General features: G+C 37.4%; 1 protein-coding gene across 1 annotated transcript; it reads right to left on the bottom strand.

Moving 5' to 3' along the window:
* Positions 1–228: 228 nt before the first annotated feature.
* Positions 229–15,612, bottom strand: Mettl21cl1 (methyltransferase like 21C-like 1). The gene is given in 6 exon segments (NM_001447236.1): positions 229–1,265; positions 1,267–1,654; positions 4,513–4,630; positions 5,332–5,498; positions 14,786–14,911; positions 15,521–15,612. Coding segments are annotated over 5 exon segments (741 nt in total). The 5' UTR covers positions 14,838–14,911; positions 15,521–15,612; the 3' UTR covers positions 229–1,249.
* Positions 15,613–17,573: the final 1,961 nt, after the last annotated feature.

The raw sequence follows: 17,573 nt of genomic DNA, 5'->3' as shown, positions 1-17,573 counted from the left end.
GCTAAAGACACATTCAGTAGTGTGTTAACTATACAAAAACAGACACTGTACAGTTTAAAAATAAATCTTACACAGCCTTACATTTCAATTTTTTCTTTAAAAGAAGTGAGTTGTGTACGGGGGCGTTAAATGCTTTATAGACAAGAAAAAACTGTGCTAGAACCAACTTATTCATCATCATCTTCTTCTTCATCTTCGCCTTCCTCTTCTTCCTCCTCTTCCTCATCCTCTTCATCCTCCTTGTCGTCTTCCTCTTCCTTCTTTTTCTTGCTCTTCTCAGCCTTGACCACGCCCTTTTTCGCTGCATCAGGTTTTCCTTTAGCTCTGTAGGCAGCAATATCCTTCTCGTACTTCTCCTTCAGCTTGGCGGCCATCTTCCCACAGGGCTGCTTGTCATCCGCGGCAGTGTTGTTCCACATCTCTCCTCCTTTCTTCGCAACATCACCAATGGATAAGCCAGGATGCTCGCCTTTGATTTTTGGGCAGTACTCAGAACAGAACAAGAAGAAGGCCGAAGGAGGCCTCTTGGGGGCACTGGGGTCCTTGAACTTCTTTTTGTTCTCCCCTTTGGTGGTGGGGGTGATGTAGATTTTCATTTCTCTTTCATAACGAGCCTTATCAGCCTTTGCCATATCTTTCCCCTTTTCTTTAGCAGACATGGCCTTCCAGCTGTCTGAGCATTACTTGGAGAACTCTGAGAAGTTGACAGAAGCGTCCGGTGCTCCTTGTGCTCCTCCTGGCAGGTTTGCACAAATACATATGAGGACATTTTGCCTCTCGGCTTCTTAGGATCTCCTTTGCTCATGTTTAGTTGATTTTCCTTAGCGAGGCACAGAGTCGCCCAGTGCCCGTCCGGCTCTCGCTTGCCAGGGCGCTGTCTCTGTGGAGCTCAATGTACTGCAATGGCTGTGAGAGCGGGAGCCAGATGCAGCCTCGGGAACAAATTATCTTAATCCTACACCTACTGTGTGTATGTAAAAATTCTTGCCTACAACAAGGTAATTTTAGAGTTACTTTTTACTTTCCTAATAGTGTGTGTGTGTGTGTGTGTGTGTGTGTGTGTGTGTGTGTGTGTGTGTGTGTGTGTGTGTTTTCTTCTTTTCGGAGCTGGGGACCAAACCCAGGGCCTTGCACTTGCTAGGCAAGCGCTCTACCACTGAGCTAAATCCCCAACCCCGTGTGTGTGTTCTTTAAACTAATGATTTACTAGAAACTACCTTGGCATGCCCTCATTCACAGTCCTGATGCATTATGCACGCCTCCAATTTTTTTTTCATAGCCTTGTACAACTTAATATTCAAGCTAGGGAAACTAGAAATTTCTTCCAGGTCAAACAGTTCCTTAAATTTATCTACAAATTTATTTTCTTTTTCTAGCCTGAATCTCATAGCCCAAAGGATAATGGTAGTTTCTCTGCAGAGATGGTCAAAGGTCATGAGAAGTTCCTCCAGGAATGGATGGGCATAGACAACATCTGCTGCCAGGATATAGTCAAAGTTATTGGAAGACCTGGGGAAATTCCTGTCTAATGCTACTCCCCAGGACAATTCTTTGACCTGAGGTAAATGCTTGCATTTCGTTTTGGTGTTTTTTGAAATATTATATTGCAGGTTTCCAAGTAATTCAGGTAAGTCTGTAGCAATCACACGAGCACCTGTGAAAAAGAGGTTTATATAAAAGATGATCCTCCTGGAATAATGTCAGCCAGGTTTCAAACCAACATGCACTCTGAGATTCTTCACAACCGCTAGATCCAAAGGAAAGACTGGGAGCACCTACTGAAAAGAAATGCTTTTCAGAATGGACTCCAAATACTTCTGTGCCCCTCTTTTTAAAAGAACAACAAATTAGAATCTCACGGTACTTCTCTATCTTGCTGGGTTTGTGTCCAGCCAATCATCGGTCTCCATTTATCTATTACAGAACAGGGAGAAATGACTGCAAGAAAAAGAATATCTCAAGGTCACTGCTGAAAACCAATAGATACTTTTGAAAAGGGTCCTAAGATTTTGCATGCTTCAAAACTCGGGGAATTACATAGGGTAGTGACAAACTACCAATACTATGCTGGCTAGTTTCCTGTCAACTTGATAAATGCTTCCAGAAAACTGTCCTGTGAGTAGGCTTGTGGGGACATTTTCTTAATTAAGGATCAATGTAGGAATCTCCATCACTGTAGATGGAGACTCCCCTGAGAAAGTGGTCCCTAGTTGTATAAGAAAACAGGCTAAGCAAGCTCTGACTACCGAGTCAACAAGTAGCTCTCTTCCCTGGCCTCTTTATGAGTTCTTGTCTCAGTGTCCCGCTTGTGTTCTGATCCTTGACTTCTCTCAGTGATGAACTGTGACCTGAGAGCTGTAAATGAATGACCCTTTTCCTCCCCAGTTGTTGGTCATGGTGTTTATCACAGCAACAGACCCTTAACTAGGACAAGTACCACAAAGAAGTTCCTGGAATCTACCAGTGCAATTTAGAGGAACAAATCTAGGTGGAGAAATGAGTCAGGACTTACAAGCAGATCACCTACTAATAAACACCAGTAGAATATGATACTGGATGACTTGTAAAGAACAGTTGCTGCTGTAGAAATCAATGTAAAGACATATAAAGATATAAGGAATTCAACAAAGTGGAAAATTCCAATATTCTGTGTCTCTAGAGCTGGTATTCCATTAGTCATCCTTCTACTAAGAGTTGTCTGAAGCACCAGATTTAGCCTGTACAAAAAAATAGAAAACTTTGAAAAATCACTTCTTTAAGTGTACAAGACATCTGAAGAGAGGGGTCTATATACATGCTGATTCTTCCAAAAGTTGATTTATATTTTTATTTTTTCCAACCCTCTAATAAACGTGATCATCAAGAGTCAGAAAGAAAAAGTTCTGAGCCTTTCATGTAGGAACAAAGAAGTATATGTAATATAGGATAATCTATGGCTGAACAGGAAGTATTCGTATGAGGAGAGGAAGGAATGAAAACTTTTTCAGTTTATCCCATGAAAAATTACATGGATGTTTATAGCCAGTTTTACCTTGCCTCCATTCTAAGCATAAATCTTCCTACCAGGAGATATATACACATACAATCTTAAAGCCAAAGGTCCCAGGTGCAGGACAGAATGCTTACAGGAAGAAGTCAGAAGCGGTTTCTGAGCTGTGAGGGAAGAGCAGCGCCCTTTTCAGGAAGGACCTTGGCAGCAGCTAATTTCTAGAAAATTGGTTCTTAAAGTGAATTTTGAACAGTAACAGAACCTAAAAGTAAGTTATCAATAAAGCTAGAATTGGGGAAAATCATGGTAACACACAGTACAAACTAGGATAAGGGATGGGAAGCCACAACTGCTTAAGAAGTTTCCTTAGAATGAACCGGAACCATTTACCAGTCACACGTTGGACATCTCTTCACATCAGTTACAATAATGTACTTGTGGAGATTAAAATGGAAGGGAAATAGTCATTGATAGAATCCTAGAAATATTAACCTTCACATTTTAATGTAGCTGAATCTAATTTTCAACAAACCTTTTTAAAATCCCAAGGTAAGGAATACATCTTGCCCATAATGTGTTGAAAGTACCTTTGTCTTTACAGACACAGACATTGCCAATTTCGAGATACTGATCAAGTGAAGCTCATCTCTTTTTATATTTGTCTCAAGTTAAACAAACACACTCTTAAGGAACCAAATGGCTTCCCCAAAATACAGACTCTGCTCCTAGAACGGGAAGGATTCAACTGATGCTGAATAGAGTCCCTGACTCTAACCACACTATAGGAAACAGCATCCAGGCAGAAGAAATTTTTATTTCAGTATTCGGGAGGATGTCAAGGGTCCTGTATTTCTTCTGTAATGAGAAAGTTGTAAATTACTAAATCTTAAATTCCTCTCAAGATTTTGAAGCCATGGGTTTGTACTTCTGAAGACCAAAGTAATTAAGATAGATTGGGGCAGTGAATTTCAGAGAAGGCACTCAAATGAAAAGAATGAAATATATAAGAACAACAAATGTTAAGCTAAACCACAAAAGCCATGCCAAAAGATAGTATTGCTCATTGATTTGGAAAAGATGATTGTGAGAGAACCTGAGGTCATAAATTGAAAATGGAAATGTAAAAACAAATCCAAGGACAAGCCTCTAAAAAATCAAAGGAGAGCTATGGCTTCATGTGATTTCTAGTACTCCTTCCCTATCTTAACATATTCATAAACGTGTAGGACTCCAAGACTCCCAAAGAATCTAGCAGGGTCATTAAGTTCACCCCCTACCTAGACTTTGAAGTTCACATTCCACAGGAAAATTACTGTGGAATTAAAATTACTCAAACAGAAAATTCTAGAAAGAATCCAGCAAAGAAACATTAACATTGGTAGAGTTTCTTGATGAAGTATGTTTTAAACAATTAAAGAGTTACACATTAAGCCCAGATCATAGTATACTGGAAAGCAAAAGTATCTAATATTTGGTCATTGGTATTCTGACCAATCCCATGCAATAAAAACATATCTACTTACCAAGCAAACTTGCCACAATGGAGACAAGCCCTGTCCCAGCTCCAATTTCAATCACATTTTTATCAACCATGTTATATTGCTCGGCATGTGTTTCCAGGAAATAACATAGAACAAGGGCCTGTGAAAATTGAGAGGAAAGAGTGTTTGAACTGATAATAGTAAAAGTAAACCTTATTAGGTAAATACACCATAAATATTATGATCTTCATGTGTGAATATGTGGGTATAAGTAAATTTATGGATGTTCATATCATATCATCAGAAGTACATCCTCTGATGGCTCAACATTTTGACTGGCTAGAAAACATCCTTGTTTAAAAAGAGAGAGAGAGAGAGAGAGAGATACAGAAATGAGTGAAAATAGAGAATGTGGTTGTTTTAAATTACCCATCTTTAAACTTTAACAAATCTAGAGAATTTTAAGTAATGTGTGAGGTTGGCATGGGGGTACTGGTGGTCTGCCACCTTTCATGATATTACTGGCAAAGGAGTAGTACCCTTTAAGAGTATCCTGTTTATGAGTTGCATATAGATATTCCTTATGCTTGCTTAACTCAAACAGAGCCAATAAAATGGGAAATAAAAACATTTACTCATTTCTCATAATCATAAAACTGAAGACATCTACATTTTTACTTAGCCTACAAACGTTGATAAAGTCAAAAACAAATTTAATTGTTGGACGCAAAATTTTCCAACACTAAATTTTAGTGTTGTCTAAGATCACAGAATAGAATCTTGCAACCTGTTCCCCTCTTCCAAGTAGAATGAATGAACCTGGGAAGTAATTGGGTACAGCAAATTTGTAAGAAATTATACCGATGGCCAGACAAATGCACCATAAGAATCTTTGCCTTCAGTAATCTGAATCTCATGACCAGCAAAGTGAAAGCCTTCCCAAGAAACTGTCGTTATCAGAGTTGGAATAAAACTTCTTGCCATGATCTCTGCAACCACCTGCTTGTCATCATCATTGTCTCTGGTCTCTGAAAGAAAAAAAAGCAGTGGTTTCATGATAAATGAAATAAGTCAGGTCCACAAGGTAAATATTACATGGTTTTCCTCATATGAGGAATCCAGTTTTAAGGTTTAATCAAGATTTTCCTAAATGCTTACAAAAAATAATAAAAACGGTATTTTTAAGTCTATAAAAAGAAATCCAGTAAACATATCATGTAAGAAAAATGTAGTCTTTCTCATTCAAGGAACTGCTGACTGGTCATTGATATTAGATGAAATAAAATAGCAAACCACTTAAAACTATTGGGACGTAAGATGGCCCAGTTGGTAAATAAGCTTGTGGCCAAGCTGAAGACCTAAATTCAATCTATAGAATCCACATAGTAGAAAAAAAAGAACTGATTTCCCCAGTTGTCTTCTTGCCTTCATACATAACCTTACTCAGTGGCATGCCCTCATCACTCAATTTAAAAACAATATAAGAATAAAAAATGGTTCACAATTTAACCTAACTTTTCACATGTCAGGGCCTCATCTTCTCTATGATATTTACTGGAATTGATACCACCACCATCCATTTCTCCAACACTAAATGAAGCACAAAATAACTGATATACTTTTTGAAAAAAACATATCTTAAGGGCCATCACTGGCTTAAACTGGATTAAAAGGAAGGTTGGTGATGGAGTACCAATCTTGACTTCTGTAGCAACTACACTGTACAATTCCAAATCTCTCGATAATATTTAGTAATTTATGATCTCTGGTTCTTCAGAAAAACAAAGATACTTAATTCTACCCAACAATATACCCCAGTGCTGTTTATAATTGAGTGTTTGTATGTTATTTTGGTCCTATGCATAGCATCATAACATCTACTACTACATAGAAATGCATAGAAAGCAAAAAGATGAACAATGTCTATTCTTCACCAAGAACGGTGTCTTTCAATATATTTATCTGAAACTCTTCTTAAGCAACCATAACCATTTATATTCAGGAGCCAAATAATGCTGGTAATATGTTTTATGTGAACTTTAACTTTCATCTCACCACATACACTTGGTTTGCTGAGAATGACATGGTGACAGCATCAACATTTGCTGTAGACATTCATTAGGGATGAATGTTAATTGCTTCCTTCACCTTAGCTGAATTTCTCCTCCTGAGCCTCCTTGTCTACTCCTTATAAATATCATAGTCCTTCGACAAATCACTTAAGATACCAGGGATCAGTACATGTTAGAGCACATCAAACCTGAGGGGAGTCTCTAGGAGTTCCAGCCTTTGATATAAAAATTTGACTAGTGAAACTTTACTTGTAGAGTCTGATGTATCTGATTTGCACATTAGTGTTATTTTAAAGGTGTGTTGACTGTATTAGTGCTGTTATCTAACAAGTGAATGACAGCAAATGTGTTTCTGACTTTTCACTTTGTCTTTCTGGAAAAAAAAGAACATATCATTTCATTTTGATAGTGACATCAACTTGCTCTACAAGCATATGAAATTTTAGCAACATATATGAATGTTCTATTATAATTAAAATTAAATAAGTTTATGATTAAAAAATAAAATCCCAGAGGATCCACAGGGAACAGTGGCTAGCCAAAGTAGTGAAATAATATATATATAAAAAAGACATAATCAATGAATTGCTTTATAATTATGTCTTTATCCTAGATTTATCTACAAGATTTTTCATACAAAACATTCTGTACCATTTTAAAGCTATTAATCTTTGCTAACAGGGATTACAAATGTGATGGGAAAAATAGAACAGTTCTGCCACATTTCATCGATGCTTTTCTTTAGAAGAATTCGGCAGTGAATCATCTCTGCTGCTGGACTGCAGCCTTCAGAACCAAAAGTCTGTCTCTATCCCATATTCTATCTTTAAAGTCAGTAGAAACAATAAAATAAAAGAAGGTTAGAAGACAGAGGCACACAAAAAAGAGGAAAATAGCTATGACAAGTGAATTAGAACTTCCATTTAAGGCCGTCATGAAACACAAAATCCACCCTACTAAGTGAAATAGACTATTATTCAACTGAATCTTCTATGTAAAGAAAAGCTCCATGGACTTCTATTCAAAGAATTCCATGGCTGTAGACTTTTAGAAAAGTTATTAAAAATTTATTCAGATTAGTAAAATGTCACAAACTAGCATAAAAGATATGATTCTCAATACTTTGGCAGCATCAAAATCTTGTTGGGTTTTTTTTTTTTTTTGGTTGGGTTTTTTTTTTTTTTGGTTGTTTTTTTTTTTTTACTATAACAGAACCCTCATAAAATTCCAGGAATATTTCAAGTCTTCTGGTTTCCTTAGTTTCAATGAAATAGCTCAAACGATAGTGTATTTATGTCTTTGCGGTAGAGGAAAAAAATCTTTTCTTATTGACACTGTTCAAGATGCAAGTGGAAAACAAAGAAAAAATAGAATTTGTTGAACTAAGAAATTGATACTGGGGTCAAAAATGAAGACAGTAAATAAAATACCAATGACATTTGGTAAGTATTATAAAAAGAAACATCTCTGAAGTGGTATGGGGGTTCCCTGATAGACTGGTTCAATCAAGAAAATATCATCCTGCGTGAGGTAACCCAATCACAAAATCCACACATGGTACGCACTCACTGATAAGTGGATATAAGCCCAAAAGCTTGAATTACCCAAGATACAATCCACAGACCACATAAAGCTCTAGAAGAAGGATGACCAAAGTGTGGATGCTTCAGACCTTCTTCTTTTTTTTTTTTTTTGATTCGATTGATAAGATATAATTGCCCACCTAAACATACAAAGCCCAGTACCATCCATCCCTTAGGAACATTAATAACAACCTGTAAATACACAGAGCAGAATCTTAACGTCAGCCTCCATTGTCCTGCCTCGGCTTCTCTCTCTCCCTCTCCTCTCCTCCTCTCCATCCAGTCTCCTCCTCTTCCTTCAAACTTCTCTCCTGCCCATCCTTCCTTCTCCTCCAGTGACAGGCCTCCTTCTATCCTGTATGCCCCTCACCTGTATTTTACAAATTCAATGGGAAGAAGGTTCTGGTGAAGTCACCTGATTCCTGAGTACAAGACTAGGCAGCTGTCCTTGGGGCAGTGGAATTAGCATCAAAATACAGATAACTCCAGGGCAAACCACAACATTTCCCCCTTTTTGTCCAGTTAAAAAGCCTTTTCACTTATATATAAATTGAGTACAATTATTACCATTCTACAATTTATAAAGCATATGATATACTCAACACCCAGTCCATCACTATATCAGTTAAACAGAACACTTAGTTATCCATTCCAGCTTAAGAAAGGCTTAAAATCTATATTATTTCTTGGCTAGCTTGTATACTATCTGATAACTATCCAATAAAATATGTATTTCCAGAGTTAAACAGCCTGATCGGCTATGAAACTATAATCAGTCTTCAACCCTGTCAGAAATCTAAGAATGACCAAATATCTATACACATAGGAAGCCTAACACGGCTTCTAGAACTGAGAGGTTGTAGAGACAAATCTCCACTAGCACAGTCCCCTGTTAGCAACATGTGAGCTCAAGTCTTCAACCTTCTGGCCCAAAATCAACTGACAGACTGTTGAAATGCAGATTTTTGAAGGGCTGATCACCCTGTCTTGGCAAAGCTTATCAGCCAACTATTCTGCATAATTTGTCCTTTTCTGTATAGCATTAGTCTGTAGATGAAACAGGCAGTTTTGTCCAGTAGCTACCTAGCCACAAAGTAGAGATCTTCAAATTCTTCATTAAATCCACCAAAGGGGAACTGTTAGGAGCAGATATGTCTCAACAAAAGATAAATAACTTTAAATCTCAAATTTTGTGGATTTCTGACATTTTTGAAAACCATCTACCTATATAAGACAATCTATTTTGCTGTCTTTATTTTTTTTTATTTAGAGAATACTTTATTAGTTTTTGTAATCAAACTCACGTAGATAAGACCTTACATATTTAATACAGTGCGTTACCCCTGTACAAATGGAAAAAACTTAAGTTCAACATTTCTAGACCAATATGGCTGTTAATTTCTGTACAGTGTTTTGCTGTCTTTATATCTTAATAATACCTTGAAAGTACTCTCACAAAGTCAGCAATATGTTTGCTATTTGGCCCTTAACTCACATGTGTAATCAACTTAGAAGTTCATAATGACATCAATAGAAGGACTGGTCTCAACCTTGTACTTTAAACTTTTAACAAATAAATTCTATACCAAAGCAAAGATATGATTTTAACTTAGTTAGCAAATGAGATTACGTATATAACTCAATCTAGCTAATTCCTCCCTATTAAATTACAACCAATTTTAAATTCCTCATAAAAACAACTTTAGAATAACCACTTTCAGTTCCCCAAAGTCCAGGGAATTGGGACGACGACTCCTCTATAACTTCTTCAAGCTGTACATGGGCATTGAGATATCCTTGGGGGTAGGGGGTAGGAAGAATGAAGCAAATACTATAGTCAATGTGTCCTGAATGGACCCAGCTGAAAGTCCTTGAGACCAGGATCCCAAGTAGGCACACTCTGTAAAATACAACTCTGAAGACAAAAGTTTAGAATCGAAATCTCTTTTTGTTTGATTCTCCTGTATTAATTTTTTTCAGGCAGTCTACCTCTATCAAATCTGATCAGTATGACTCTGTGAGGTTTCCAGAGCCTAATCACACTTTTTAAAAACACAAAGACAAAATCTTTCTCCCAAAATACTGTGTTCCTTAGTCTGTAACCAGAAAAGCTTGTATCCTGTACTCTCTCCCAGAGTAATAATAACCATAAAATTCAAAGTCACACCCGTTATGAAGATTAAAAAATTTTTACAAAGGAAGTAAGCTAAACAATGAGTCTGATAGGCTTTTGTACTCTGTGATATCAGGGAATTAGCCCAAAATTCCTGTGGAGCCCATGTTAAGAGAATCTGAGCTTCCTGTTGTGGTAGATATAAAAAATAACCACAAACCCTTGCTAGCCAGCATCAACGAGCCATATGGCCTTAGCGGGGTAATTCATAAAACAAACCAAATAACTTCTATCAATTCCAATATCAATAAGCAACATATCAAACCATATCAAAATATATCCACCTGTTAAGCTCTCTACCCAGAGCCACAGATTTTTATTTAACCTTAATAACTTCTATAATATATGCCTGCATTCACTCTCCTTGGTGTTACAGACATTTTATCACAATTCTCTACTTGGAGTTAGTGACAATTTTTCCCTATCTAAGTTCTGAACCATAGATGAAAATCCCCACATGATTCAGGCAATCTCTTTACTCTCCTTAAAACAAACTTAAACACCTTCTATCAATTCTAAAACCAATAAGCAACTTAAAACTCAGGACTTTAGCCCAAAATATATCCGTCTGTTAACCGGAGCCACAGATTTTTCTTTAACCTTAATAACTTCTAAAATATATGTCTGCATTCACTCTCTCTGGTGTTACAGACATTCATCACAACTCTCTACTTGGAGGTAGTGACTAATTTTTTTCCTGTCTAAGTTCTGAACCGTGGATGAAAATCCCCACCTGATTCAGGTAATCTCTTTACTCTCTTCTTTCTAAAAGCAAACTTAATCCCCTTTTAATAATACCTATAATTAAGAAGTAGCTTGTCTAACTAGGATTTCAACCAAAATTCCCGTGGAGCCCACGTTAAAAAGAATATGAGTATCCTGAAAGGCTTTCTAAACAACTTTCTTTAAAAAGCAGCTTTTAATCTCTAACTCTCTAAGATGCCATTACTTATCGCACAGCCTGGGACCTACAGCCTGCCAGCCCAGGCTACTTCCCCTTTTCTTTGTTAAATTCCCCATGCTTGAGATATCACATGACTTAACATGGTGCTGACCTCCTCTTAGAAAATAAAAACTTTCTCTCAACTCTTAGGATTACTAGTGGATTCTTGACCATCACATTGGTTCACCATTTGTTGCTGTAAACATATAACAAAATATAAAGGGTATGGTTGTCTTTTACCTTGATAGATCCACCACCTCAGTGCCCCAAGATATCTCCTAGATATCTTTCTTGTTGGAAACACATCCCAACTCCGCTGCGGCCCAGACCAGTCGCCCCACACTCATTACACTTAAATCTACACATTAAAGAACACACAACACAATAACCTTAGATTCAGTTGATAAGATATAATTGCCCACCTAAACATACAAAGCCCAGTACCATCCATCCTTTAGGAACATAAATAACAACCTGTAAATACACAGAGTGGAATCTTAATGTCAGCCTCCATTGTCCTGCCACGGCTTCTCTCTCTCCCTCTCCTCTCCTCTGCTTCCGTCCTTCTTAAAAGGGGAAACAAAAATATTTCTAGGAGGAGATATGGAGACAAAGTTTGGAGCAGAGACTGAAGGAATAGCCATTCAGAGTCTGCTCCATCTGGGGATCCAGCCCATATATATGAAGCCACCAAAACTAAACAATACTGCTGAAGGCAAGAAGTGCATACTGACAGAAGGCTGATATAGCTGTTTCCTAAGAGGCTCAGGCAGAGCATGACAAATACACAGGCGAATGTTAGCAGCAAACCATTGAACTGAGAATGGGGTCCCCATTGGAGGAGTTAGAGAAAGGGTTGAAGTAACTGAAGAGGCTTGCAGTCCCATTAGAACAACAATATCAAACTACCTGAGCTCCCAGGGACTAACCACTACACAAAGAGTACACATGGACAGACCCATGGTTCCAGCTGCAAATATAGCAGAGGATGGCCTTGTTGGGCACCAGTGGGAGAAGAAGCCCTTGGTCCTGCCAAGGATGGACCCCCCACCTCCACCCCAGCGTAGGGGAATGTCAGGGTAGGGAGGCGGGAAGTGGGGGTGGTTAGGGAGGGGAAACACCCTTATAGAAAAAGGGGGATGGGATAGGGAGCTTAGGATGGGAAACCAGAAAAGGGAATAACATTTGAAATGTAAATAAAATATCCAATAAAATAAATAAAATTAAAATTAAAAAGAAAGAAAGAAAAGCATCCCAAAGAAAAATGACATTTACACTCAGAGAATCCTTGTACAAGACTGGCCTGATTGGACTTGGGTGTAGTGCTACAGTCTGGGGCAATATATTTTTTATACTAGCTGGAGACACAATGAAAATAATGAGAACATTTTTAAACATATTAAATGTTTAAAAAGCAACCTTAATAAATATATGCTAAATAAACAAATTTCCCACAATCCATTTAAGATGTTAAAAAGAAGTTAAATTTATCAATCCAATCCCCCTCAGATGTCCCAAAACTCCAGTTGGAATGTCTCTATTTAATGCAAGGTACTGTCCCCAAGAGGTGATGTACATTACCACTTCAAAGACACACACCTCCTAGTTGGCTTCTCAGCTATAACTGCTGCCTTCAGGAAGACTCTCACTGCCTTCTTGAGCAGTCAGCTTTTGCTCAAGGAATCATGTATCAAACCATTTGAGACTTTTCTTTGATCTGTACTGCAGTTGACACAGTTGACAGGTCTTCCCACTCTTTAGCCATCTCCTACTACTCTCACATTCCTTATTTCTGTTCGTTCATTCATCCCTCACAACTATTCATTCCATGTAAATCCCTTGCATGATGAATTCCATTTTGGCATTACTTCTGGAGAAAACTAAATAGACACAGGCAGTGTGCACAATGCCAAGCTAGCAGCTGAAGCAACAGGTTTGGGAATTGTGATGTAATGGGATCATAGAACATTAGGTAGGGATATAGAGTCTGCTCCACTACTGAAGATTTCAGGAGCTGCCATCTTGCAACACTCAACTGCCTGTACAAGCAGCTCCTGGGACTGTGGCATGTACTTAGAATAGCTAGGATAAATGACATTTTAGAGAACTTAGATTAGTGTAGCAAAAGACATACACAGGGAGGCATTTTTAGTTCTCATCCTAGCCCTAGTTTCAATCTGAATATAAATACGTAGCATCTTAAAAATTCTCAAATCTTTGTACAAGATCTGAAGTATGAAGACTAATTTTTGGTCTTACTCCATTTTTTTCCAAGCCCAAGATATTAAGTGTAAGAGGATAGGTAACATCCTTCAGTACTTGAGAACCCAGTGTTCCTTTACTTGGTAGAAGTCTTGCCAACAAAATGTCATCTGGCTTGGCTGCAAAAACACACACTTTATCCCCTCAGTACTCTGCATCTGAAAATACTTTTACATTTTTAATTGACCACGTAGATGATTATGAGGTGTGTTTGCTCCTGTAATAAAATATTGTAATGCTTGCTCTGGCTCAAATGTATCCAGATATACTTCCAGTTCTGCTATAATTTGTCAAATCAACATGTACACATTTAAAAACCAAGAATTGATACTAGCAGCAATGAAAATTACATAATTCTATTCATAAACCACACAGAAATTACATCTGCATTCAAACTATCTGAAGGGCTGAGCTCTCTATGATATTACAATTTACACTTTTAGGCTTGCAGAGTATTGACATTTAAACCAAGTAGGCAGCCAGCTGTGGGTTTGCGTCCAACTCTATCTGCCTATGAGATAGACTCACTTAGGGTAGAAGACATCTGTGAAACCTGGTGTGGTCATAGAAAAAAAGGTCTTTAGCTATTTGAAAATATCTACAGTAAACATAGACAAGATGGACAGAAAGAAAATAGAAGATGATTTTATGTGTACTAAAACTAGTTCACAAAAGTTAGCACTTTTATCTCAATAAAGATCATTATATGTAGAAACCTATGCAAAGCCATACTTCATATGCAAGACTGTAAAAATGGTGGGCCAGTTGCAAATACTCAAATTTCAATTCTTAAATCTAGAAGCCTATCATATATTTTTGCCTTCAATCAGCAGTCAAAAAGTCAATAAATACATGTTGGAGATATTTTGCAGCCTAAATTCACCTTTCACACAAACATCATTAAAATATGCAGTTGTTATATAGAACTATTTTGCTCTCTCATTCAAACATTTTTTAAAATAATCATAATAATGTGTTTGGTGTATTGCATCTGTTTTAAAATGTTTATTTTTGGAGAATAAAGAAAAAGTCTAAAATCTTCTTATGTCTTCTACAAATTAATTTATTATTGTCAGCCAAAATTATACCTAATGTATCATCAGGAGCATTAATGTTTGACATTATTCATTGAGTTAGTAAACACAAGCCAAAATACAATATGCAATTAATAAGCCCTAGTTCCCTTTAAGGCATTAATGAAGACTGCAAAAGAAAGGGTTATAGTCTATTAATGGTTTGTCTACCCGTGATTGTTCAAATTACAGGAAATGAAATTATTTACCTTTGTGGGTTTCTTTGTGAGTAATGCTGTTGGTTACCTTTGTGAGGTCCATCAAATGCTGAATTAATGAATAGCAATATGTTGCTGTTTTCTTGGTCATGTGTTGAACAATAAGCAAATAATACACTAAAATAGCAAATGCCAATAATTAATTCAAAATGTATAGTAAATGTAACTATTCTTACCTGATAGTTTAACTTCTTATGTAGCTGAGAAAATTATAGTAAAATATTACCAAATTAACTAATGTCAATTAATTAATGTCAATTAACTTATCCACCAGATGGTGATTTAGGTACTTCCTACCTTTATGAGTCCACAGCACCCAGGCAAAGGTTTATAGCAAGCTTAAGTACTTAGAGCATATAATTGAAATTAGTGTAATTAAACTGTTAGTCTCTGAAAACGACAATTAGATGTTTCTCAATTTGACTTCAAATGACAACACCACTACTGCTGTAATAATATAAAACTTTCTTTCAAAGATCCCGTGCACTTTCCCCAATAACCAAGTTTTCTTTGTAGTATGCCTCTGTAAGTTAGAAACAAAGCTATTTCCCTACAATTTATATACTATAAAAACTGAAGTTACATAATACCATCAAAATCATAGAGCTAAAAGAATAACAAGACATTTTCCTCTGAGTTTTCCATTTTTCCTATTAAAGGAAGCAGTCTTTAATATTCCTGTCTTTTTAGAGATGAGTATTTGGTCAATGTTAAGGCTGGACATACCTAAAAGTGTTAGCTGAGTTTACAGAAGGTGAAAGAGTAGCATCCACAGCTTGTGGTTTGCTGCTGAAGCCTCTGGTAATGCTTGCAAGACTGACCTCAGAGCTTGTGGTTCACTACTGTATACCCTGGCAACAAATCCAAGCAGAAAGGATTAGAGTCTGACAGCAGCAGTTTCTGCGCCTCTGGTTGCACAACAGTGACATTGAAAAGCCTGAAGCAAGGACTGAAGAACAGTAAGAATGTTCCATGACTGTCTGGGAACACAACTAGAGCTTGGAAGAATAGACACGACTCCTGCAGTGAGAACATAAACTCCTTAGACGAAGCAAACCCAGTTTTCAATTCTGATGCCAAGAGTTATTTTAAGATTCTGTGGCTCTGACGTCCTATGAAATAGACACCATGTAGTTTTCGTGTCAGTTATGAGGGTGTGAACACAGTTTTTAGAATCCAAGAACTACGTCAGTATGTGTGTAGCATTATTCTGTACCCAAGAATCAAATAATGACATTTCCTTCTCACTGGAGCTAACCAGGACATGGTTCACTGAGCATCTACATACCAGCATACATCTCAGGGCACATATAAATTCCACTTCTCTGATAACCAGCCTTAATGCTGCAAGAGGATTCAAAGCCAAGCAAGACTGCACATTCAGGAGCGTGAGTACAACCTCAAGAAATACTTTTATACCATGATGTACACAGAACTGACCTGAGGTCTAGGCATCACAAAGCCAAGTTTTCATTATTCATATCAGTAACTGCTTATGACTTGGGGCTATTTACCTACTATATTTCTTACCTTTCCTCATTTTTAAAACAGGATTATAAAAATCACATAAGAAGTACTTGGAGAATAAATATTATAGGTAAAACATTCCTGGATATTGTTTTGTCCTAACAACAGTGTCCTTTGCCTTACAGAAGCTTTGCAGTTTTATGAGATCCTATTTGTCGATTCTTGATCTTAGAGCATAAGCCATTGGTGTTTTGTTTAGGAAATTTTCTCCAGTGCCCATGTGTTCGAGATGCTTCCCCGCTTTTTCTTCTATTACTTTGAGTGTATCTGGTTTGATATGGAGGTCCTTGATCCACTTGGACTTAAGCTTTGTACAGGGTGATAAGCATGGATCGATCTGCATTCTTCTACATACTGACCTCCAGTTAAACCAGCACCATTTGCTGAAAATGCTATCCTTTTTCCATTGGATGGTTTTGGCTGCTTTGCCAAAAATCAAGTGCCCATAGGTGTGTGGGTTCATTTCTGGGTCTTCAATTCTATTCCACTGCTCTATCTGTCTGTCTCTGTACCAACCATGCAGTTTTTATCACTATTGCTCTGTAATACTGCCTGAGTTCAGGGATAGTGATTCCCCCTGAAGTCCTTTTATTGTTGAGGATAGTTTTAGCTATCCTGGGTTTTTTGTTATTCCAGATGAATTTGCAAATTGTTCTGTCTAACTCTCTGAAGAATTGGATTGGTATGTTGATGGGGATTGCATTGAATATGTAGATCGCTTTTGGTAAAATGGCCATTTTTACTATATTAATCCTGCCAATCCATGAGCATGGGAGATCTTTCCATCTTCTGAGGTCTTCTTCAATTTCTTTCTTCAGAGGCTTGATTGGGAAAAGATCTTTACCAATCCTACAACAGATAGAGGGCTTATATCCAAAATATACAAAGAACTCAAGAAGTTAGACCTCAGGGAGACAAATAACCCTATTTAAAAATGGGGTTCAAGAGCTAAACAAAGAATTCACAGCTGAGGAATGCCGAATGGCTGAGAAACACCTAAAGAAATGTTCAACATCTTTAGTCATAAGGTAAATGCAAATCAAAACCTCATACCACCTCATACCAGTCAGAATGGCTAAGATCAAAAACTCAGGTGACAGCAAATGCTAGCGACGATGTGGAGAAAGAGGAACATTCCTCCACTGTTGGTGGGATTGCAGACTGGTACAACCATTCTGGAAATCATTCTGGAGGTTCCTCAGAAAATTCCAGTTTTGTTGATGTTCCTGGGAGGCCTGCTCTTTGTCTGAGG

This window comes from Rattus norvegicus, chromosome 9, assembly GCF_021556685.1.
Source record: "Rattus norvegicus strain SHRSP/BbbUtx chromosome 9, alternate assembly SHRSP_T2T, whole genome shotgun sequence".
NCBI lineage: Eukaryota > Metazoa > Chordata > Mammalia > Rodentia > Muridae > Rattus > Rattus norvegicus.
Note: the sequence above shows the minus strand (reverse complement) of the source record. Positions and strands in the feature narration are given on the sequence as shown.